This window comes from Lampetra fluviatilis, chromosome 62 (assembly GCF_964198595.1).
Source record: "Lampetra fluviatilis chromosome 62, kcLamFluv1.1, whole genome shotgun sequence".
Taxonomy (NCBI): domain Eukaryota; kingdom Metazoa; phylum Chordata; class Hyperoartia; order Petromyzontiformes; family Petromyzontidae; genus Lampetra; species Lampetra fluviatilis.
Genome location: NC_136336.1, coordinates 2,785,535 through 2,810,670, shown reverse-complemented (window position 1 = coordinate 2,810,670; position 25,136 = coordinate 2,785,535). Strand labels below are relative to the sequence as shown.

General features: G+C 56.7%; 3 protein-coding genes across 6 annotated transcripts in view; 2 read left to right on the top strand and 1 right to left on the bottom strand.

Annotated features, from left to right (window-relative positions):
• LOC144951460 (tensin-3-like) overlaps nucleotides 1–4,534 on the top strand; it is a 91,869-nt gene extending 87,335 nt beyond the window's left edge. For all 4 annotated transcript variants that reach the window (XM_078881743.1, XM_078881742.1, XM_078881741.1 and 1 more), the window contains 3 exons: nucleotides 205–273; nucleotides 758–787; nucleotides 3,846–4,534. In XM_078881743.1, coding sequence (XP_078737869.1) covers nucleotides 205–273; nucleotides 758–787; nucleotides 3,846–3,984 — 238 coding nt within the window. In that variant the 3' untranslated portion in view covers nucleotides 3,985–4,534. The remainder of the gene's footprint in view (nucleotides 1–204; nucleotides 274–757; nucleotides 788–3,845) is intronic.
• Nucleotides 4,535–7,887: 3,353 nt separating this feature from the next.
• On the top strand, nucleotides 7,888–15,913 carry ANKMY2 (ankyrin repeat and MYND domain containing 2). Its single transcript, XM_078881737.1, has 10 exons — nucleotides 7,888–8,111; nucleotides 9,719–9,783; nucleotides 10,694–10,832; nucleotides 11,180–11,278; nucleotides 12,019–12,179; nucleotides 12,620–12,840; nucleotides 13,536–13,671; nucleotides 13,871–13,999; nucleotides 14,380–14,551; nucleotides 15,306–15,913. Exons 1-10 carry the CDS (start codon nucleotides 8,045–8,047, stop codon nucleotides 15,476–15,478), a joined length of 1,362 nt encoding a protein of 453 aa, XP_078737863.1. The 5' UTR covers nucleotides 7,888–8,044; the 3' UTR covers nucleotides 15,479–15,913.
• A 664-nt stretch (nucleotides 15,914–16,577) lies between these two features.
• On the bottom strand, nucleotides 16,578–24,039 carry LOC144951458 (nuclease EXOG, mitochondrial-like). The gene is made up of 6 exons (XM_078881738.1): nucleotides 23,902–24,039; nucleotides 22,629–22,787; nucleotides 22,015–22,154; nucleotides 21,352–21,428; nucleotides 20,433–20,565; nucleotides 16,578–18,973 (listed from the first exon to the last, which is right to left on the bottom strand). Exons 1-6 carry the CDS (start codon nucleotides 24,017–24,019, stop codon nucleotides 18,581–18,583), a joined length of 1,020 nt encoding a protein of 339 aa, XP_078737864.1. The 5' UTR covers nucleotides 24,020–24,039; the 3' UTR covers nucleotides 16,578–18,580.
• Between the last annotated feature and the right edge of the window lie 1,097 nt (nucleotides 24,040–25,136).

The following is a 25,136-nucleotide window of genomic DNA, read 5'->3' as shown; positions in this document are numbered from 1 at the left end:
ACCCACCGCACCCAGGCTGTTTACCCGGTCGAGACCACGGGAGGAGAGCCACCGGAAGACCAGTCTCGTTGGCCACGGGGCGAGCGCTCTGCGTCTCACCGGTGATGACGACGCGACACCAAAACGCGCGCAGCGTCACCGCCGCAGCGACAGGCGGGCGAGGTGGTTGGGTTTTGACGGCGGGCTCCGTGTTCCCCTCGCCAGGTTGTTTTTCCGAAGGCACTACCCTGTCTCCACGGTCACCTTCTGCGACCTGGACCCTCAGAACCGACGGTGAGGATGGGCACAAGGACACCACCACCACCCACCCACGCGTTTAGCCTTTAACAAGCGCTGTGATGGCCGGCACGGCGTACGAGGAAGTGGTCTGGCTAACACCACCACCATCACCTCACCCGGACACCTTTGTTTCCCCAGTGCTGATGTTTACACACCGCAGCGGGTACTCATTTAATGCCGAGTCTATCGGTTCAGATAGTGCGATGAACACGCGCGCACGCGTATGCACCCACCAACACATAGGGACGTGTTACACGGGCGTATGATGACGGCGCGTGTCTGGTGCTGCGTGTGCGTGCGTGTGCGTGTGTGTGCGTGTGTGTGCGTGGGTGGGTGCGTGCGTGGGTGCGTGCGTGCGTGTGCGTGCGTGTGCACGTGTATACGTGTGTGTGTGTATGCGTGTGTGTGTGTGTGTATACGTGTGTGTGTGTGTTCCATGGCGCTGCCGTCACCGCTCCGCCCACGGTGCCGAGGGCAGCTGGAGGAGAGAAAACGGCAACAACGCAGCGTGAGTGCCGGGGACACTGGGACCCCACACACAGACCCCAGCTCGACCCCACACACAGACCCCACACACAGACCCCAGCTCGACCCCACACACAGACCCCACACACAGACCCCAGCTAGACCCCACACACAGACCCCTGCTAGACCCCACACACAGACCCCTGTTAGGCCCCACACACAGACCCCAGCTAGACCCCACACACAGACCCCAGTTAGACTCCACACACAGACCCCTACTAGACCCCACACACAGACCCCTGCTAGACCCCACACACAGACCCCAGCTAGACTCCACACACAGACCCCTACTAGACCCCACACACAGACCCCAGCTAGACCCCACACACAGACCCCAGCTAGACCCCACACACAGACCCCAGCTATACCCCACACACAGACCCCAGCTAGACCCCACACACAGACCCCAGTTAGACCCCACACACAGACCCGTTAGACCCCACACACAGACCCCTGCTAGACCCCACACACAGACCCCTGCTAGACCCCACACACAGACCCCTGCTAGACCCCACACACAGACCCCTGCTAGACCCCACACACAGACCCCAGCCAGATCCCACACACAGACCCCAGCTAGACCCCACACACAGACCCGTTAGACCCCACACACAGACCCCTGCTAGACCCCACACACAGACCCCTACTAGACCCCACACACAGACCCCTGCTAGACCCCACACACAGACCCCTGCTAGACCCCACACACAGACCCCAGCCAGACCCCACACACAGACCCGTTAGACCCCACACACAGACCCCTGCTAGACCCCACACACAGACCCCAGCTAGACCCCACACACAGACCCCTGCTAGACCCCACACACAGACCCCTGCTAGACCCCACACACAGACCCCTAATAGACCCCACACACAGACCCCTACTAGACCCCACACACAGACCCCAGCTAGACCCCACACACAGACCCCTACTAGACCCCACACACAGACCCGTTAGACCCCACACACAGACCCGTTAGACCCCACACACAGACCCCAGCTAGACCCCACACACAGACCCCAGCTAGACCCCACACACAGACCCCAGCTAGACCCCACACACAGACCCCTACTAGACCCCACACACAGACCCCAGCTAGACCCCACACACAGACCCCAGCTAGACCCCACACACAGACCCCTGCTAGACCCCACACACAGACCCGTTAGACCCCACACACAGACCCCAGCCAGACCCCACACACAGACCCCTACTAGACCCCACACACAGACCCCTGCTAGACCCCACACACAGACCCCTACTAGACCCCACACACAGACCCCAGCTAGACCCCACACACAGACCCGTTAGACCCCACACACAGACCCCTGCTAGACCCCACACACAGACCCCTACTAGACCCCACACACAGACCCCAGCTAGACCCCACACACAGACCCCTGCTAGACCCCACACACAGACCCCTAATAGACCCCACACACAGACCACTACTAGACCCCACACACAGACCCCAGCTAGACCCCACACACAGACCCCAGCTAGACCCCACACACAGACCCGTTAGACCCCACACACAGACCCGTTAGACCCCACACACAGACCCCAGCTAGACCCCACACACAGACCCCAGCTAGACCCCACACACAGACCCCAGCTAGACCCCACACACAGACCCCTACTAGACCCCACACACAGACCCCAGCTAGACCCCACACACAGACCCCAGCTAGACCCCACACACAGACCCCTGCTAGACCCCACACACAGACCCGTTAGACCCCACACACAGACCCCAGCCAGACCCCACACACAGACCCCTACTAGACCCCACACACAGACCCCTGCTAGACCCCACACACAGACCCCTACTAGACCCCACACACAGACCCCAGCTAGACCCCACACACAGACCCCTGCTAGACCCCACACACAGACCCCTGCTAGACCCCACACACAGACCCCAGCTAGACCCCACACACAGACCCCTGCTAGACCCCACACACAGACCCCTACTAGACCCCACACACAGACCCCAGCTAGACCCCACACACAGACCCCTGCTAGACCCCACACACAGACCCCAGCTAGACCCCACACACAGACCCCTGCTAGACCCCACACACAGACCCCAGCTGGACCCCACACACAGACCCCTACTAGACCCCACACACAGACCCCTACCAGACCCCACACACAGACCCCTGCTAGACCCCACACACAGACCCAGCTAGACCCCACACACAGACCCCAGCTAGACCCCACACACAGACCCCTGTTAGACCCCACACACAGACCCCAGCTAGACCCCACACACAGACCCCAGCTAGACCCCACACACAGACCCCTGTTAGACCCCACACACAGACCCCAGCTAGACCCCACACACAGACCCCAGCTAGACCCCACACACAGACCCCTGCTAGACCCCACACACAGACCCCTGCTAGACCCCACACACAGACCCCAGCTAGACCCCACACACAGACCCCTACTAGACCCCACACACAGACCCCTGCTAGACCCCACACACAGACCCCAGCTAGACCCCACACACAGACCCCAGCTAGACCCCACACACAGACCCGTTAGACCCCACACACAGACCCCTGCTAGACCCCACACACAGACCCCTGCTAGACCCCACACACAGACCCCTGCTAGACCCCACACACAGACCCCTACTAGACCCCACACACAGACCCCAGCCAGACCCCACACACAGACCCCAGTTAGACCCCACACACAGACCCCTGCTAGACCCTACACAGACCCCGTGGGACCCCAACCGAGGCCCCTGATTAAATAGGCCGATTGCTCTGTAATAGCGAGGAAACGTTTCCTGACCGTGGTTGAATGAGTGCAAGTTCCGGTTTGAACCTCCTAATGATGTTCATATTTGCTGTGCTCTGCACAAACACTCGCTCGCATAAACACGCACACACGCGTGCACGCACGCGCACACGCGTGCCCCCACACACCTGCACGCACACACACAACGCACACGCGTGCACACGCGCGCACGCACGCGCTTGCACACACATGCCACCGACGCACGTGCTCGACACGCTCGCACACGCAGTGTGTTCGGCTTCGTGGCGCGCAAGCAAGGCAGCGTGTCCGACAACATGTGCCACCTCTTCGCCGAGCTGGACCCCGAGCAGCCCGCCTCCGCCATCGTCAACTTCGTCTCCAAAGTCATGATCGGCTCCACCCGCTAGTCGACTTTCTGCCGCCACTCTGCCGACTTGCCGCCGAACTCACCTGCCCGCCAAGCTACAAAAGTTTTTCTAAGTCGCCTTCCTCCGTTGCCTCGCGGGGGCCGCCCGCTTCGCTTTCACGGCTGTTACGCTGAAGCACCTCCTCGGCAGACATGATCTATCCATTGCGGGATGAGGGACTCCCCGACCTGCTGTGGACTACACGCGTATATGGTTCGCAGAGGCAGGCTGCAGCGGGTGAGGATTGGGTGACCGTGCCGTGCCGATGAGTCCTTGTCGGGACGAAACCGGTGCATCACGCGCGCTGTGTCTGTCGCCGCGTCGTCTCTCTGCGCGTCGTTACGCACTCCACAGCTTTCGTTTCCGCTTTTTTAAGGGGTCAGCATCCACGTGTTTCCGATCCGCACGTCGCAGCGAGTCTCAGACACTGGTAAGCGAACGCACGCGCGTTAAGTCTTTAGGCGCGTCGATCGCGTAGCTTTTCTAAATGAATTCCTCTGCAACTCGGGAGGAGAGTTAGGAATGAAGGGGGGGGGGGTCCCTAGGGGGGGGGGGTCCCTACTGCGCTCCAGGGCTCCAGACGCCGCTCCGCACGGCCGGTGCGAGGGGGGCAACCGTGGGCGGAGAGAGGCTGGCGATGGGAGGCGGGAGGAGGTAATGATGGGGGGGGGGGGGATGGTGTGAGGTGCAGATGTGAGGGAAAGGAGGTAGAGGCGGAAATTATGGTGCGGGGGAAGATCTGGTTATGGAGATGCTGTGAGGAGGGGAAGGAGATGTGAGGAGGAGATAATGGGAAGAGGAAGTGACGAAAGGGGAGATTATGTAAGGAGAAAGTAGGGCAAAAATGTGAGGGGAGGAGATGATGACGATGGCGACGATGTGCACGCCCTGGCTTTACGAGTATTTACGTGGGCAGTGGGTGAAGAGGAATCCGACCGTGCGGTCTGTGACGACCTTGCGCGCACGGCGGCTCGCAGCCCATGCTGAGCAACGTTCCACGAAGACACCTCGAGTCCACGTGACAAGGAATCGTATCCATGTGACAAGGGACCGAGCCGCCCAGAATGCATTGCAAAGGCTCAGCATTGCTCCCATTGTAAACATAACGGGCGACATTTTGATTTGGGGTTAAAGTATTATCTTTTTTTTCTTTTACAAAAGTAAATGAGACGAAAAGAATCTGACAGGCATCGTCAAAATTTATTTTCAGCTCGGGCCTCGCAATGATCCTGCAAAATTTGTGTTGTCGAGACCCCCACCACCCGACACATAAAATTGTCACGTGGGTGCACACGCGTTTCGCGACGCATCGGTGGCGGAGTTAAACGACATCGTCAGCTCAGGGGATGCGGCAATCGGTCAGGCGGGGCCCTCAATTCTGTTGGAAACAAAACTCACGGTGGTTGTCAAGGCGTCCCCCCCCCCCTTCTCCAACTCGTAGCTTTGGCCACCAGGGGGAGCCAAGGTCACCCCCTGCCCCCACGCGAACGACGCTCCTTATTATGACGTTTTGGCTGAACTCGCCAATGGGGAGAGAGCGACTCGGTAAACAACGCGCTCACCCCACCCAGTCACCACACCCTCACCCCACCCTCACCCCAGTCACTCCCTCACCCCACCCCAGTCACTCCCTCACCCCAGTCACCCACACCCTCACACCTTCACTCACCGACATCCTTCAAGGACACGGGACCCAGAGGATGAACGGATCCGAATTCGTGTTTCTGCGAAGCACGTGGTAAGCTCACGTGGCAAGCTCACGTGGCAGGCAATAATTAACAACAACGATGACGTTAGAGAAAAGCGCCCCGGGTAATATTAATGATTGTCGAGTATGAACGCAAAGTGTAATAACTTATAGCACGTGCCGGGAAACATGCGCTATAACGCATGCTGTGGGGGGGGGGGGGGAGACGGCATTACCTGTCAACGCGTACGGTTTAAACCCCGTATTCTTCTTGTCCATGGAAATTAGAGTTTTCAGGTCCATACGGCGTACAGCCGTTTAATTACGGGCAAAAAAAGGTCACGTGTCTACGTGTTTGTGTTTCTCCCTTGTGATGGGACGTTGTAGGATGGAACGTTGAGATTGATAAGGGGCACGCCGGGTGACCAATACGGTCTGAATTGGTCTGTGATAAGGTGGGGGGGGGGGCACTGATCAGGGGTTGACAGGTATGGAAGAGTCCCTGGTAATGCCGTGTGTGTGTGCGTATGTACGTTATCTCGAGGTGAAATCGACAAGCTAAATGTATTTTTTTCCACAGTAACTGAAATATTTACGTTGCAAGCGAGACAACAACAACAAGAAAACATGTTATACACTTGCGTGCGTTTTAGAGACGTACGGGCACCCGCGCGTGCGTGGGCACCTGGGCGCGCGTGGGCACGTGGAGGGCTAATGGTGGCGACAACGGCTTCGAGTCACTTTTGGGTTCGATCGGCGTCGGGAGCGAACGAACGACGGCTCCGGGGGGGGGGGTGTTCACGATCGGCGTTCGTCGGCGACCGAGAGCGGGAGCCGTGTGGTGTGGGTGGTGTGGGTGGTGTGTGCGTGTGCCAGCGGATGCGCATGCCTGATTGGTTCCCGTGCCACTCGAAGCACGTGCTACTTGCAGCACGTGACACTCGAAGCACGCGTCACCCGATTGTTGTGTGTGCCATCTTGATACCCGTGCCACGCCCGGTGCCCGTCGTGTCCAGGGCAGACGCGGTGCTCCGCGGATTTGGGGGGGGGGGTGGAGTCGGCTGCTGGCAGGATCCGTGCCAATGTCCTATCGTCCCGTGATGCATTTGAGCACCGTGCCCGCTCTCCCCGTTACCAAGTGTTACCGCAGTACTAATAATTACAGGTTTATATAAATGTTGTGTTCATGCCTTTAAAGACATATGTATACATATATACGGTCTAAACAAATATATATTTATTTTTGGCTGCACTGAAAATATAAACTGTGCTTAATACGTGTCCTGTGTGGAAATTACTTTGCGCGTTTGCGTTATACCGGTCGAGTCTGCCTTGCATGGGTCCCTAGTGCGATTAGAATTTGGGGAGACAAAGGCGGCCGGGCGTGGTGCTGGCCACCCACCCCGTCGTGTGCTGTCGGCCTCAATAGGTGCTACTCGCTAACAGCAGTTTCATTTTCTTCCTAGGTACGATGGCCTCAATAAATTAAATTCTGCCGCAAGATGGCATCGCTAATTATTCCCCTGAGCAAGATGTCCTCCCTAATTAAACCCCTGACTAAGATGGCCGGCCTGATGTAAAGTTGAATAAGATGTCCTTGCATTACACTTCCCTACGCCAGATGTCCTCTATAATTGCATCCTTACGTAGAATGGCCTCCCCGACAACCCTGTGTAAGGTATTTGTTTCCCTCAGTAATGTGGTGAAATCACTGAGAACCGAATCTCTAAATAGCTGCTCTACATTGGACATGCAAAAAAAAGCATCCCTAAGCAAGATGGCCTACTTGCTCACCATCCCTGCGCAAGATGGCCTACCTTCTTCGCACCCCTGAGCAAGATGGCCTACCTGCTTTACCACCCCTGAGCAATGTGGCCTACCTGCTTTACCACCCCTGAGCAAGATGGCCTACCTGCTTTATCACCCCTGAGCAATGTGGCCTACCTGCTTTACCACCCCTGCGCAAGATGGCCTACCTGCTTCACCATCCCTGAGCAATGTGGCCTACCTGCTTTACCACCCCTGAGCAAGATGGCCTACCTGCTTCAATATCCCTAAGCAAGATGGCCTACCTGCTTCACCATCCCTGAGCAAGATTACCTACAGTACCTGCTTCACCACCCCTAAGCAAGATGGCCTACCTGCTTCACCACCCCTGAGCAAGATGTCCGCCGTCACGTTGACGACCCCTTGGCCTCAAGAGGGCGGCACGGAGCGGAAACCGTGACGCGGCGTACGCGCAGGCTCACGAGGAGGTCGCGGCTCGTTGTCGGCATCTCCATCTACACTCAGGCGGGCAAAGAGAAGAGAGAGGGGCGGCGAGGAGACCCGGCGGGCACGGCGGCGGCGACGACACCCCGAACAGGAGCGGTCATGGCGCCCGCGAAGAAGGGAGACCTCGCGGCCGAGGAGGCGGAGCTGCTCCAGGCAGTGTCGAAAGGCGAGCCCGAGGCTTTGGGCCTGGAGTGTATGGGGCCTCTGGGAGACGCATGCTGCCTCGCGCTCTCTCTCTCTCGCTGATGCTCTCTCTAGGGCTGCTGTTCTCAGTCCAGGGCTGTGCCTCTCCGAGGCTGCTGTTAACCCCTTTTAAGTCGTTGGCCATCCAAGGGACCGTGTCCAGGCTCGGCGCCTGCTTAGCTTCTGAGATTTGAAGAGTCCCGGGTGCCGTCCCTACACTGCCTGGGCTCGCTCGGTCGCAAGTGTCACGCTGTCAGTCTAGGTCTCGGCAAGGTAACGTAATTGTACCCTTTTTACCGGGTAAAAGGGTAAAGGTGTCGACATGCCAAGGGGTAAGGGTAAAGGGTAGGGTAAAAGATAGGCTCGTTGCTTTTTACCTTACCTGCTAAAGGGTAAAAGGTAGGGTAGAGTGATTGTATTGTGGTAAGGTAAAAGGTAGGGTAAAGGTAGGCTCGTTGCTTTTACACTTTTACCTTACCTTGCCGAGGGCCTAGTTGTCGCGTTCGTCGTAACCCGCAGCCCTGATTGTCAACGCAACAGTGATGAAGTTAGTATGACCAAACAACTCCAGGCCACCCATCCCGTGCTTTCGGGTGGCAGCAGGAGTTGATTTGTACCCAGACCTGGTGTCATCGGTATTGAGTTGGACTTCATTCCAGTTTCAGACAGCAACGGCTCCGATAGACCCAGGCTGGCTTGGACATCTGTCCCGATTTGGTCGACAGTGGGAGGTGGCAACACCACCAACTCAACCACATTCACAATCTCCCCCACCAATTCGATTATCCACCAGCTCACCCACTGAATTATCCACCCACTCGCCCATCATTTCACTCACCCATCATGTCACTCACTCACTGAAATACACACCAATTTTACCCACTCAATAATCCACCAACTCGATTATCCACCAGCTCACCCACTGAATTATCCACCCACTCGCCCATCATTTCACTCGCCCATCATTTCACTCACCCGCTGAAATACACACCAACTTGACCCACTCAATAATCCACCAACTCGCCAACCAATTCACCCACCCACTCGCCCATCAGGTTGCCACCTGCTCGGGATTGGATTCACCCAGAAAATCCAGGAATTGGCATTTTGTGAGACTTTTGAAGTCTTTCCCGGGTTTACTTTGTTTTGAAAGTCTGTGCGAGTGAGTGTGTGGGGAGCGGTAGTGTAGCCGTTAGTCCGCTGCGCTACAACCCTGGCGACCCCGGTTCGATTCCTGCTCACGGCCAATACCAGTGACGATTAATCTGAACCGGTTCTGGGCCTCCCCTAGGTCGACTCAGCCTCAAATAAGTACCTGGTGCGGTTCATAAAAACATCGTCACCAGGGACACAAAGGCGGCCAGGCGTGGTGCTGGCCACCCACCCCCTCGTGTGCCGTTCTGGCCTTCATAGGTGCTCGCTAACAGCACTTGCCCCTACAGTTTGTTCAGGCTATACAGGGGATCTTTGTCTTTGTGTGCACCTGGCCTGGCACAGGCGCCGTGGTGACGTCACCGTCACGTATTGGCAAATGGTGGCTATTGGTATTGGTGTGTGAAGGTGATGATGTTGGCTGTTTGCGTGTTGCAGGAAATGTCCAAGAGGCTTGCAGACTTCTGGGCCTCAAGACGGTCCGCATCAACTGCCTGGACGAGGTGGGGCCCACCAGCTGTCATTTGTCTTGAATCGAAGTTGCTGAGCACATGGCCAAAATGCCAAGCGGTCAGCAACAATCGGCACGACTGAAGGTGCAATAGATAAGAGTCATTAACGCGTTTCCTTGATTGAGCAGTGTTCTTTTTTTTGTGACAAGATCTTGGGAGAGGAAAGGAGATGATAATGATGATGGGAAGGAATTACAGAGTGGAGCAGTGTGAGGGAAGAATTTGAAAGATAAGTGAGGTGACCTGCAGTGTGTTGAGTGAGTAGGTGGTTGAGTTAATGAGTACATGGCTGATGGAGTGAGCAAGTGGTTGAGTGATTATGCGTTTGAGTTAGTGATTGGGTGGTTCATGGGGTGACTTACAGTAGTGTGGTGGTTGAACAAGTGTTTCAAACACGGTGTGTTGAACTACCACACTTGCTATCAATAGTAGTAATTACGGTAGTGTCGTGTATCACGGTAATCATTAACACCTGTGTGCAAAGGTGTGAATCCCACCTGGCCCCCTTACAAGCCAGGGCTTGCTCCTTTTTTTCACATGGATCTCTAATGAGAGTCTCTGGGTCTCCATGTGATTCATTGGTGGTGACCAGGCTGAGACCATCAACTCCGCTACACTTTCAGTTTCATTTATTAGGTGTAGCCCTGCGAGCCATTCGGCTCTTGAATCGGGTGCAACCGCAACAAACAAAAATATGAACAAGAAAACATCTTAAAGTGACTATGTGACTATGCGCAAACAGAAAAATCCTGGAAAAAACTGCAAAGTCTTCCAGAAAAAAAAACCCCAGTTCTCAGCTGTACCGGCTCAACCCCTCTGACCTCTGAACCAGAATCCTGGTCTCCCCCCCCCCCCATCTCTAATGCCCTCCCCCCGACCCCTTCCTGGGTGTCCCACGCAGCACGGGATGACGCCGCTGATGCACGCCGCGTACAAGGGCCGAGCCGAGCTGTGCGAGCTGCTGCTGCGGCACGGGGCCAACGTGAACTGCAACGAGCACGAGCACGGATACACCGCCCTCATGTTCGCCGGGCTCTCTGGTGAGACCCCGGTCCGCTAGCCGGGGACCCCTGGGAGACCCCGGTCCGCTAGCCGGGGACCCCTGGGAGACCCACCCCACTGTATTAATGGGACTGTTATGCTCAAGTAAGACCCAAACAAAAAAGAAAACAATCAAACGGCTCTCATCTTGTCGACGCAGCTCGGGCGTTGCTGCCTGAAAACACATGAAGGAGAGATTCGGGTCTCCGGTGTCTCACCTCCTTCCCCTCCTCCTCCCCCCCTCCTCCTCCTTCCCCTTCTCCTTGCCTACCTCCTCCTTCCCCTCCTACTGCCACTCCGCGCCGTCGTCATGGTGGCTGTGGTCACCCCCTGTCCTCCGCCGCAGGGAACAAGGAGATCACTCGCATGATGCTGGAGGCCGGCGCCAAGACGGACGCGGTGAACTCCGTGGGACGGACCGCCGCACAGATGGCCGCATTCGTGGGTACGCGAGAGTCTCGCCCTCGCTTCCCCCGCGGCCCGCGACCGACGGTGATCTGTTAATATCGTCGCCCGCGGTTTCCCTCGTCGGCGCGGCGGGGCAGATGACGCGTTTGCCACGTGCGCAGCGTTGGTCGGTACGCCGCGAGGACGCGTTGTCGCCGCGTCGCCGACGCGCGTCTCGACTCGCTCATCGCTTGTGACATTGGCAGAACGGCTCGGCTTCTGCAGTGGAAAAGCAATGCGAGCCCCGCCGGGCTGGCACGGCACGGCACCAGCACAGCTCGGTTGTGCCAGTGGAAAAAGAGCTGCTGGGGTGTGACGTCGTCGAGTTTACATGCTCTCTCCGTGGTCGCGTGGATTTTTTTTCTCCGGGTTCCTCCGGTTTTTCCCTCCACATTTAGTATCATGCTTCAATATTATTGAGATTATTTTACTGCGATACATTTCCACGTGATAAGCCACTTCATTGAGCTATCATTTGTGGCCAGGTCGCTTCTGAAAAAGAAGCTAATAGCTCAGTGGGCTTCACCTGGCAAAATAAATAAATTAGTTTAGTTTTTTAAAGTATATTTTTTAGTGATTTGTTTATCTTTCGTATACTCTGCACTCCTACTGTGTTTTCGTATTGTTTATTGTTGTAGCGTTCTGACCCTGTGCCCCTACTGGACATCTGAAATAGAGCTTGACAGCTCATTGGATTCCTCCAGGATCAACCTTCCGATTCCGATGTGTGCCGCGCAGGGCAGCACGACTGCGTCACCATCATCAACAACTTCTTCTCGCGCGAAAGCCTCGACTACTACACCAGGCCGCAGGGACTCGAGACCGAGGCCCGGCTCCCGGCTAAGCTGGCCGCCCCCCTGCACCGCATCATCCTCACCACCAACCTCAACCCCGTCAAGGTGGGGGGCTGCATTGTTGGGGCGGGGGGGACAGGGCGGGCATTTGACCCTGTGTGTGTCCGCGTGTGTCTGTGTGTGTGTGTGTGGGAAGGTTCATAATGGCCGTGTCGGGCACTGACCCCTGGATCTGGTTGTCATGTGTGTGTGTGTGTCCATACATGTGTGTGTGTATATATATATGTGTGTGTGTGTGGGAGCGGTAGTGTAACGGTGAGCGCACTGCGCTATGAACCCAGCTCACGGCCAACACCAGTGACGATTATCTGAACCGGTCCTGGGCCTCCCCTAGGTCTACTCGGCCTCGAATGAGTAGTGTTGGCTCCCCACCGCTTCGTGTGGCGTGCCGGCCTTCATAGGTGCTACTCGCTAACAGCACTTGCCCCAACAGTCTGTTGAAGCAATACGGTGGGGGATGAATCTTTGTCTTTTGTGCATGCCAGGTGCTGCTGATGGTGGGCGAAGGCCCGCTGTGCTCAGTGGAGGCGCTGGCGGCGTGTGCGCGCGTGCTGGAGCGCGTGTGCGAGCGCTGCATGCAGCAGCAGGACATGAACGAGGTCCTCGCCGTCAAGATCCACTACCTGGGCGCCATCTTCTCGCGCTGCCTCGCGCACCTCCGTGACGGAGTGCGTGGCGGTGGCGGCCTTGATGGGCTGCTCAAAAGGTCATTATTGTTCATGTCAAAACCGCTGTGCCCGTGACGCACCACAGCGGGAAGGGCGAGGCATCAAGGATGTCATGTAGGGGAGAAGGGAAAGGAACGGGACGGAGAAGGGATACTGGGATGGCCCCCACAATGCACCATGTGTAGCGACGCAGCTGTAGTGGTGGCTCCCACAATGCACCGTGTTCAGCGACGCAGCTGTAGTGGCGGCTCCCACAATGCACCGTGTGCAGCGACGCAGCTGTAGTGGCGGCTCCCACAATGCACCATGTTCAGCGACGCAGCTGTAGTGGTGGCTCCCACAATGCACCGTCTGCAGCGACGCAGCTGTAGTGGCGGCTCCCACAATGCACCATGTTCAGCGACGCAGCTGTAGTGGGCTCCCACAATGCACCGTGTTCAGCGACGCAGCTGTAGTGGGCTCCCACAATGCACCGCGTGCAGCGACGCAGCTGTCGTGGCTGCTCCCACAATGCACCATGTGCAGCGACGCAGCTGTAGTGGGCTCCCACAATGCACCGTCTGCAGCAACGCAGCTGTAGTGCCGGCTTCCACAATGCACCGTGTGGTTGCCTTGTTATAAACTCCAGAGCGACGCTAACCCGGCCTGTCGCCATCCCACCCCTCCCCGTGATCCTACCCTCACCCCCCGCCCCCCCCCCCTCATCTCCCCTTACTTGCCCTTGCCGGTGCAGCCTGCTGAAGGGCCGTGAGGAGGACGGCTTCCCGCTGCACCAGGAGAAGTTTGTGCGCGAGGCCGTGCGCAAGTTCCCCTTCCCGCAGGCGACGCTGCTGCAGCAGCTGGTGCGCAGCATCGCGCCCGTCGAGATTGTGAGTGGCGCCCGCACGCTCTCTTGCCTCCGCCTGATCCCCCCACCCCCCTCCCCGCCATAAGCAACGGCACAAAACCCCCACGACGTGGCAAATCGCAGGGCCGGGTGGACGGGCCCGGTCGGCACCAATCGGATTCCTCGCTCATTTCTCCCTCCCCCACCCCTCTTCCACCCTTGGCGGTGGCGTCGCCGGGCAGGGCCGGGAGCCGACGGCGCTGTCCATCCTCACGCAGGCCGTCACGGGCCAGGTGGGCCTCGTGGACGCCGAGTTCTGCACGACCTGCGGGGAGAAGGGCGCCGACAAGAAGTGCTCCGCCTGCAAGATGGTGTGCACCGCGACACGCACACACACACACACGCACGCACAACGCTCCCCCCGCGTAGCCCACGCAGGCTCGACCGGGGAGAGTGCTATTAGCGAGTGGAGCCCTACGATGCCCCGGCCACCTTTGTCTCCCCCAGTTGTGATGGCGATTTATGCACACCGCAACAGGTACTCATTTTAGACCGAATCGACCAAGGGGAGGAGGCCCAGGACCGGTTCGGATATTCGTCACTGGTGTTTGGTCCGTGAGTGGGAATCGAACGCGGTTTCACCGGGCGATTTCGCTCCTGGACATCCGTGAGCTTCGCAGCTCATCGGATTCCTCTGGGATGAATACAGATTCTGTTTCAAGATTCTGACCGCCCACCCCACCCCCCCCAGGTGGTGTACTGTGGGCAGCCGTGCCAGAAGCTGCACTGGTTCACGCACAAGAAGTCGTGCCGCCACCTGGCGGAGGAGTGGCGGCGCCAGGAGGCACGGGCGGCGCGCGAGCGGGACAAGTTCGGGAAAGAGCAGGAGGAGGAGCAGCAGCAGCTGGAGGGCCCTGCAGCAGGTGGGGCGTAGCTTCATCATTCATTTGATTCCACTTGTTTGACCCCAGGAGATTATTGTCGCCGCTCGTCTACGAACCCAGGCCACGGGAGGGGGGGGGGGGCGTCTCACTTGCGTTGGCACCACCTGAGGTGGCGTCTCTGCGCGGCCAATCGCGGTGGACTGTGTGAGAGCCACGGTGCCGTGGATGGGGGTCATCGGGGTCATCCACTCTCATTGGCCGTGTAAATAAATGGGCACCACTCAAGACGTTGCTGCCTTGTCTGGTACCGATCTCTGCTCTCGCCCCATGGGCTATGATTCTCATGACTTTCTTAAGGGGGGAGGGGGGGTCCTGCCAAGTTGTTGCAGTCGATGCCAATGATTGCTACCAACTGTGTCGTTTTGTGACGCTGTGTACAGTGAGCAGGTGTGACAATGAATTTGACGTGGCGATGTGTATGGCAATCTGACGATGTGTGCGTGTGTGTCGATGTGCTTGACCACTTGCGTGCGTGACGATGTTTTTGTGTGCGACGATACGTGTGACGTGTGACCTCCTGTCAGCGAGCCTTCGACACTTCACGTGGCCTCTAAGTGCACCTGGCCTGGCACAGGTGCCGTGGTGACAGCACCGGCGCCGTGGTGACAGCACCGGCGCCGTGGTGACGGTACTGGCGCCGTGGTGACGGTACCGTCACTTAGTGGCGAATGGCAGGTATTGGTGACGTGTGTTGTGTGTGACGATGCGCGTGCATGCGTGACGATGTGCGCAGGGGCGAGTAAAGGAAACGGAGAGGGCGGCGAGGAGGCGTCCGCGTCAGTGCCCGAAGAGCCGACGCAGGCAGCGCCACAGACGCCTACGGACCCCGCGCCCCGTGAGGACCCCAAGGGGGCAGACTCCACAGTGAGGGAGGGTGGTGTGACGACGCACAGTGTGGAGGAGTGATGGGGACAAGGGTGTGCGCGTGATGGAGATGGTTGGGGGGGGGAGGGGGGAGTGATGGGGAGGAAGGGTGGAGCAGTGTGAAGGAGTGACTCGAGAGTGTAGAGTAGTGGCGGGGAGTGACAGAGCAGGATAGAGGAATGATCGATCATGTGGACGAGGAGTGGGATCGGTGTGAGTGTGGTGGAGCGATCGGTCTGAGTGTGGTGGAGCGATGAGTGTTCGGGGGGTGACTCGGGAGCCTGTGCTCAGCCACACCACTCGCCCTCCGCACCTTCTGCGCCAGCGTGAGACCCTCGCGGGCGAAGAGATTGCGCCGATCGTTTATTCAAAACTAGAAGTTGAAATCACGGTCGTTTCCAAGCTCAACCTCCGATCGGTGGTGACCCATCATCTCTCCACGGTCAATAAAACCAGTACCACTTTGTGAAACGTCAACAGCGCGCATTCCATGGTGTCTTAACGGCAAAGCAGGTCGCCGCCGCCCCCGCCACGGCAATGTGGAATTGGCACCCTTGGTTTAGGGACGGCGTACGGAGCCTCGCAGCGTGTTACACAGCGAGAGCGGAGCTGAGTGGTGCTTTGTGGTGGTGGCAGTGCATTTGTTTGCTGCGCTGGCCTCTGCCAGCCCACAGCAATCCCCCCAACCACCCTTCTCCCAGGCTCGGGCCCTGCTTAGCTTGTACACTCCGGGTGATTTCTTAAATTGTGGCCGACCTCGTGATGCGGGTCTCTTGCCTGCCAAGAGGCAAAAACGACAATAACAATAGCCCATCAAAGGCTCCCTCTGTGCTCACAAATATCGGGTTCAGTGTAGACTGGTGGGCGACAGCCAGTGGTGTAAATTCCACGTTGCTACGACGGAGCCCAGTATATCCAAAGGGTGACCGCGCTGGTTGGCTTTGCCGCCACAGCTCTACTGGCGCAGCAGCAGCACCGGATGAGGCTGAACGGCATCTGAAGTGCGACCCGGTTATTAATAAACAAGTAAAATAAATACTCGGCAAGTAGTAAAAAAGACGATCATTTACAGACCTTTTGTAAAATCCACTACTGGAATTAAGGCATCCTTCCCCACCGCCACCCCCCCCCCCCACTCAGGTGATGTCGGTCGAGTTGGTGTTGTTTGACCATACTTCACCATTTCTGCTCGGTGTGGGCGATTGGGGGCTCGGGTCTGAGACGTGGAGCTGGCACCGCTGAGAATCAGCTCCAACCACGGATGTGCATCGTGTTCTCAGGTGTAATGAGCAGACCGCCCCTCTAGACTCCGATAGAAGACCCATAGGCTCGCATAGCAGAGGGGACCCATCGACTCTCAGACATCCACAAACTAGCTTGTGATTAAATTGATCTCTCAAGTGTCCACCGTGTGACGATGGGGTCACTCATGTCATAGAACCCCATAGACCTACGAAGAGAACCACATAAGAGTCGTAGCGTTCCGTAGCAGACTCATTAAGAGTCATTGTAAACTCGCACACGCTGATAATAGGCTTTTCCTTTTTCTGGCAATAATAAAACACCAAACTGAAACCTTTGCAAGGAATCGTCTCTGCATTAACCACGTAGACTTGTGGTGAACATGCAAACAAATAAACTCCTTAAAAAAAAGGATTTTTTTAAACAACGGTTTTATTTTAAAGTGCACTAATAAGTATAACTCGATTGGACAACGGGAAGTGGACGACATCTTGATGACAAGGGACACGTGGCGCCTGCTTCTTGGGCGAGGCGATTCCAGAGTTTAGGGACCACGGCATTTTTGACCTAGACAAATAAATATTTAATTAATAAGCCGTCCATACAAAATGTTAATTGCTTTAAAAGAGCCAATTGATTAATTGATGCCGATTTTGATCCAGGCATGCATTGTCACCGGATCTGAGTACGTGTGCAAAATGTGGAATTGATTGGGAAACAGGGAGTAAACTAAAATTTTGATTACAAGATTTGACCACGACACACATAGGAGTCAAGTAAACCCGTTGAATAAAACCGTTGAAAAAAATGCTCTGACAGTGCATTGTAAAAACTTGATTTGTGTTTTATCTCTCTTAAATTTATCAATCTTTGGAAGAACGTAATCAACCAGGTAAGGTGTTGACTGTTATGTTAGCCGACTATCTGTGTTGTATTGAATTATATTTCTAAGTTTACTAGGTTTGTTTTCTCTTTCATTTGTACCTGATGATGATTGCTTGTGTTGCAATCAAAACGTCGTATGCTATTTAATTTATTATTTTCTTTTTACGTGACTTTACCGAAAGAACCAACGAGTTTTTGCATTGTCCTTGAAGCTGATTGGTCCACACCAGAGACAGCTTTCTTTAGAGCCTAGTCTCACTAACAGTGTTAGGCCAGAGGACGCCATCTTAATACAACTGTTTCATTGCCAGAGAAGGGAAAACCCGATTATCATTCTCATTGGTTTTTTTCGGTGAAGTCACGTAGGTAAAAAAAATATAATAAAATAAATGAAAACAACTCAATTAAATCAGTGATTTAATTTAATAAAATAAATGAAAACTAAATTAAATCAGTGATTTAATTTAGTTCTTTTCATTTATTTTATTTTTTACCTATGTGACTTTACCGAAAAAACTAAAGAGTATGAATCCTTGCAGTCACGAAAGCTTCAAATCCGATTATCATTATTTAATACTGGCAAAGGGGGTCCCATGATGTAGCTGCTTGCCCAGAGCTCTCAATGTCCTGATAGTGCGTTGTCCTTGTGCTGGTCTCCTTGTGGCATCCTCTGGTCTAACGCTGTTAGTGAGACGAGGCTGTAAAGAAAGCCGTCTCTGATGTGGACCAATCAGTTTCAAACACAATGCACCATAGACTGTCAGAGCATGTTTTTTTTTGTTGCATGTTCACCACAAGTATGTGTGCTTAATGCAGACATGATTCCTTGCAAAGGTTTCAGTTCGGTGTTTTAACATCTTCACACCTCTTTTAGTATTGCCAGAAAAGTGAAAAACCTATTATCATAATCTAATGCTGGCAAAGGAGGTCCCGTGATGTCGCACACGCTGGTTTGGGATTCAGCTGGGTTCTACAGCTCCGCGGGTCCGTGGTCTCGGCCCGGCGGCACCCCACCCGCTACGCCCCGTAGCGTGCACCGCCTCCCACGCTCGCCGGCCCCGCTTGCATCTCGGCCTTCGTGCCGGCACCGGCGCCGCACGACTCCACACGGCACAGGTCCCGGCAGGATTGGCGGTCGAGCCGCGGGAAGAAGGTGACGCCGGCCCAGCGCTCCAGCTGCTCCAGCTGCACCTGGAAGGAGCCGAGCGGCGTCCCCTGCGGCACCGGCGCGTTGGGGATCACGAACGCCGCGAGCACCGCGCCTTCCGCGGTGGCGCCACCGCCGTCTTCGGCGCCGCCAATATCTTCGGTACCACGGTCAGCGCCGCCGCCATCGCCGCCGGTGGTACCCTGAGCCACGATGACCTTGTACAGGTGGGTCGGCACCGCCACCTCGTTTGCGCCGATCACCTGCGACGGGCACGGTCGGAGAGACGCGTTGCTGCGAGAGACTCCGTGGTGGCGGCAGAAGGCAGCGAGCACAGCCGCTGTACGTAATCCGTGTCCCTCCCCTCCCCTCGAACACCCCCCCCCCCCCCGTCTCCCACCGTTTCCCCAATCCAATCGTCAAGTGTGGCCAAGTAACCCACAGGCTCTGTGCAAGGCCCTCGTTTATCCATCCAGCAGTGGATAGAACAAACGTGGTTCACGTGAAGAGGAGACGCTGTCCCGCCCACAGCCATAGCCCATCGATTCATCCTACCACGGCGAGGACTCGGTCGATACCAGACACCGTTTCGTCTCATCCACCACCACCGTGTTCAACCACCACGACAACAACACACCCATCCACCCACCCATCCACCACCACCGTGTTCAACCACCACGACAACAACACACCCATCCACTCACTAATCCACCACCACCGTGTTCAACCACCACGACAACAACACACCCATCCATTCACTCATCCACCACCACCGTGTTCAACCACCACGACAACAACACACCCATCCACTCACCCATCCACCACCACCGTGTTCAACCACCACGACAACAACACACTCATCCACCACCACCGTGTTCAACCACCACGACAACAACACACCCATCCACCCACCCATCCACCACCACCGTGTTCAACCACCACGACAACAACACACCCATCCATTCACTCATCCACCACCACCGTGTTCAACCACCACGACAACAACACACCCATCCACCCACCCATCCACCACCACCGTGTTCAACCACCACGACAACAACACACCCATCCACCCACTCATCCACCACCACCGTGTTCAACCACCACGACAACAACACACCCATCCACCCACCCATCCACCACCACCGTGTTCAACCACCACGACAACAACACACCCATCCACTCACCCATCCACCACCACCGTGTTCAACCACCACGACAACAACACACCCATCCACCCACCCATCCACCACCACCGTGTTCAACCACCACGACAACAACACACCCATCCATTCACTCATCCACCACCACCGTGTTCAACCACCACGACAACAACACACCCATCCACCACCACCGTGTTCAACCACCACGACAACAACACACCCATCCACTCACTAATCCACCACCACCGTGTTCAACCACCACGACAACAACACACCCATCCACTCACTCATCCACCCACTCGCCACACTGCAGGGTCCACCTCACTTCTCTCTAATCTTTACTCTTCCCTCGCACTCCTCCAATTCGGAATCTCGCGCAACACCAATAACCTCGCTCAATACAAGAAACGCGTTCGTAACTCTCTATCCGTTGCAACTGTGACGACACTGCTGTTCGCTGCTGTTCGCTGCTGGCTCGGCAACTGTCTTCACGAATGATTCCCACCGAAGCCCAATTCCCAGCCATGCCCTGCGTGAGTGACCCTTGCCCTCCACTCACCTCGTAGCTGACATGTCTCTTGCTCTGCCCGCCACCGCTGCCAGCGCCACTGTCTTGGGCCAGCGCGAGAGGCCCGGTCACCACCCACACGTCGGCGTAGAGCGCCGTCAGCTGCTCGCACAGCGACTCCAGGCTGCGCGAAGGCAAAGATCCCCCGTGTAGCCTTGACAGACTTTTGGGGCAAGTGCTGTAAGCGAGCAGCTATGACGGCAGGCACGGCACACGAGGGGGTGGGTGGCCATCGCCGCGCCTGACCGCCTTTGCCTCCCCAGTGGCGATTTTTACACACCGCACCAGGTACCCATTTTGAGGCCGAGTCGACCTAGAGGAGGCCCAGGACCGGGGTTAAGATAATCGTCACTGGTGCTGGCTGTGAGCGGGAATCGAACTCGGGCCGCCAGGTTCGCAGTGCGGCGTAGCGCTAACCGCTGTACCTGACCGCTCCCCATGCACATGCGGCTGAGTGTGTAGCGGCCCCTAGTGGCTGCTCAGGTCACGTGGACCACACCGGTGCACACGTGAAGATGTGTCCACGATCTGTCCGGGGTGGCTCGGCGAGAGGCAGAGCGGCTCCGAGCAATCGCAAACGTCGCAAAGTCAAATCCTGAAGGTTGTTCGGGAGGGTGGGGGCAGGTTGACTCGGCCTATCATCAACATTCCTTCCTCTGGGGTCGCTAAAATAGGAGAGAAAACAAACTTTTGTGGCCAAGTCAACGGCGCTTTTCACACGACCACCATCGCTCCTGCCATCGGAATGTGGAATTTCCAGGGGCTGTGAACGGGAGATAAGCACCAACGCCTCACTGTACACTGCACGTGCGCACACGTGCAGATGTGTAGGCCTGTAGGCGTGGAGGCGTGCAAATGTGTAGGTGTGTAGGCGTGCGTGGGTGCGTGTGCACTGTTTTCGGGGCGCTACCTTCTCCAGATGCCCTCGTTGTTGGAGATGTCCTGGGGCACGATGTTGGAGAAGTAGAACGTCTGGTTCATGGCCTCCTGTGGGCCACGGTGCCAGTGGTGAGTTACTGCTCAGGGCACGACCCACATCCTCACTGCCCATCCTCCTCCTGCTGCTGCTGCTGCGCCGCTCACCCCGCTGCTAAACTATGGAACTCAATCACCCTCCTGCTTGAGAACCCGGTTGAATCACGATTCAGTCGGTGTGAGTCTATGGGTCCCTGTGTTCGTCTATGGGTCTCTGTGTGCGGCTCTGGGTCTCTGTGTGAGTCTATGGGTCTCTGTGTGAGTCTTTCGGTCTCCGTGCGAGTCTCCGGGTCCCTGTGTGAGTCTCTCTCGGTCTCTGTGTGAGTCTCTCTCGGTCTCTGTGTGAGTCTCTCTCGGTCTCTGTGTGAGTCTCTGTGCGAGTCTATGGGTCTCTGTGCAAGTCTACGGGTCTCTGTGCGAGTCTACGGGTCTAACAATCGCTGCGGTTGGAGTTGAAACCCGGAGTGGAACCCCGGCTCCCAGCGATGCCGACCCCTCCGCATCTCCTCCTGCCCTCTGCGTGCAGAACGCTCCCCGTTCTCACGAGTCACCGAGTGTTGACCCCTGAACTTGGAACATCGTGAGGTGGACTGCCCACCTGGCTGAACTTGTTGTCCTCGGACGGGGCCATGTGGCCGCGCGACCACCCGCTGTCCCGGAAGTCCGAGTCCGAGGCGGAGAACCGGGGCTCGATGCCCGGGTCGGGGTGGAAGTGGCAGTGCTTGCGGTTGGCGTCGCCTGTGTGTGTGGGGGGGCGGCGGTGGTGGTGGTGGTGGGGGGGAGTGGGGGAAGGGGGTGGGGTGAGCGAAGAGCCAGGTGAGTTGCTCGGTGAATAGCCAAGCAGGTGAGCTGTGAGGTGACCGAGTCGCCAGATGGGCTGCCAGGTGAGTGAACAGGTGAGCCCGCCAGGTGAGTGAGCAGGTGAACAGCCAGGTGAGTGAACAGGTGAGTGAACAGGTGAGTGAACAGGTGAACAGCCAGGTGAGTGAACAGCCAGGTGAGTGAACAGGTGAGCTGTCAGGTGAGTGAGCAGGTGAGTGAACAGGTGAGTGAGCAGGTGAGTGAACAGGTGAGTGAGCAGGTGAGTGAACAGGTGAGTGAACAGGTGAGTGAACAGGTGAGCCGCCAGGTGAGTGAACAGCCAGGTGAGCTGCCAGGTGAGCTGCCAGGTGAGCCGCCAGGTGAGTGAGTGGGGTTGGTGCGTGCGCGCACCGCTGAAGCAGGCCAGGGTGAGGTGCTCGGCCACCCAGACCGGGCCGCGCCGCGCCCGGTCGTACGAGAGGGCATGGTGCGCGTAGACGCGGGGGCTCGCGCCACGGTCCGGCAGCCCCCAGCGCTCCAGCGGGGACCCTCCCCCCTCGGGGGGGGGCTCTGCTCACACACGGGGGGGCGGGGGGGGGTGGACACGGGGGTGGGGGGCACTACGTGTGGGTACGGGGACACGGGATATGCCGGTCTGGAGGTCGTCCACTACCCGCCTTGAGCGTGGTATGTTTCACACGAAGGCTTTCGCGACCAATGTTGTTCTTCATAGAGGTTTCGATTTAAAGCTTTCGTGACTGCAGGGATTAATCTTCTTGGTTCTTTCGGTAAAGTCACGTAGAAGGGAAATATTAAAATAATAAAAATAAAACATAATAAAATAATTCTCACGACGTTTCGGCCACAACGCAACGGTGGTGTTCATTCAGACGCTGTCTTTCCGACAGACCTGTTCTTCACCTGAGGACGGCTGCTTGCGTTGTGGCCGAAACGTCGTGAGAATTGTATTTTATTTTAATTTTATTATTTTATTATTTCCCTTCTACGTGACTTTACCGAAAGAACCAAGAAGATCATAGAGGTTGTTGGGTGAGATGGCGCGAGTACAAATGTGTCGTTAGAGCCGCCACCATCCGGCACGGCCAACCGGTGAGGGGATTTGTCACGTAAACAAAACGACAAGTGAATCCACAACATTTACAATCTTGAGTCCGACGTTTCGCCGGTAATGACATCCAGCATCATCGGGCGATCTGGCTTACGCGATCTCACCCAAACACCTCGATTATTGCCCTGGTATGATGGCAGTACAGCAAGTGGGTTCATTGCCATCGTCTATGCCCATCTGTACGCGCGGGTTTCCAACCCACGTGTTAGTAACGACGAGCCGACACGCGAGTTCATTGCTACGGGGTTTCTTTTTGTCGTCAAGCGAGATACTTGGCGATCCCTCTCCGTTCCCCCCCCCCCCCTCCGTTCACACCCCCCTCCGTTGATCCCCCTCCGTTGACCCCCCCCTCTGTTACTCCGTTCACCCTCTCCCCCTCCGTTCAACCCCCCCCCCCCCCCCCGTTGACCCCCCCCCCGGTTCACCCCCCCTCCCTCCGTTCACCCCCCCTCCGTTGACCCCTCTGTTGACCCCCCTCCGTTCACACCCCTCCTTCCGTTGACCCCCCCCCCCTCCCCGTTGACCCCCCCTACTCCCCCCCCCTCCCCCACTCACGAGTCGTGTCCGCCCCCTGCTGCTGCTGCTGCTTGCGACGCCGCAGCCACAACTCGAGCAGCGCCAGGCCAGAGAGCGAGAAGCCCGCGCCGTTCACGAACCCCCAGCGGAACGACATGGCCGGGGGGGGGGGGCACAGGGGGGAGGGGGTCACGGGGGAGGGGGTCACGGGGGGAGGGGTCACAGGGGGGGTCACGGGGGGGGGGTCACCGCAGACAGAGGGAGACACGTGGAGGGAGACACTGGAAACACACAGACACGCGCGGTGACGCAGGGGGTCACGTACGAATGTCGAACTTCTTTTGCACCGTACGTAGCCGTAAAGACACGGGGGGGGGCGGGTGGTAGAGACGGAGACACAGAAGGACACGACGGGGAGACACCGTGGGACTCCGGAGACAAGTCGGGGGACACGGGAGGCTCACGGGGACACGGGAGGAGACGCGATGTCGCTTGTGTACCCACGTGCGCGGCGGCTGTCAGAATCGAAATCGGCACGATCGTTAAATCGAACTCCCGATTCTGTACAGCCGAAGCACCGAGTTGAACGGAATCGGAATCGATGTTCCGGTCGACGGATCGCATCGCGCGTCCCCCACGGAAGATTGTCAGCGCAATGAATCGAGCTGAGAATCGCAAATCGATTCCTCATGTATAAGATCCTCGCTTTTGATTCGTGTGCGGGGAATCGGGGGATTGTAATCGATTATCTTGATTCGTAGTGTAAACCGCCAGTCGATTCCACATGCGTTGCTATGGTAAAATAATCGATTGTTGGATCGAGTGCTAACTATGAATCGATGAAAATGTTATCAACACAGTGCTGTATGGATACGTTCCTTAGTTGATAATTGGTAAAAGTAGGTAATTGGTTAACGTAACGTGTCTCAAAGTGCTACCCCCTGTCCATAAATGACGTCACGCACCTGGGGGGGGGGTCAGACATTTGTGACGCCGTGTGACAAAGGGGGGGGGGGTCAAAACTCGTCAAAAATCGCGTGACGTCATTTATGGACGGCCCCAAATTGAATAAGGGGATCTCGGATGTAGCTCTGTCATGTCCACTTCTCCGTCATCGCCTTAATCCCCCGTCTGTGTCAGAGCGAAGCTGGAGGAGGATTTCTCCACAACTCCTGGTTGTAATTACTAATTACTCAAATTGTAAATGTTGTGGGTTTACTCTCCAACACAACCTTTGTGCCGAACTAGTAACTAATTGGCACGTACTGTTTACG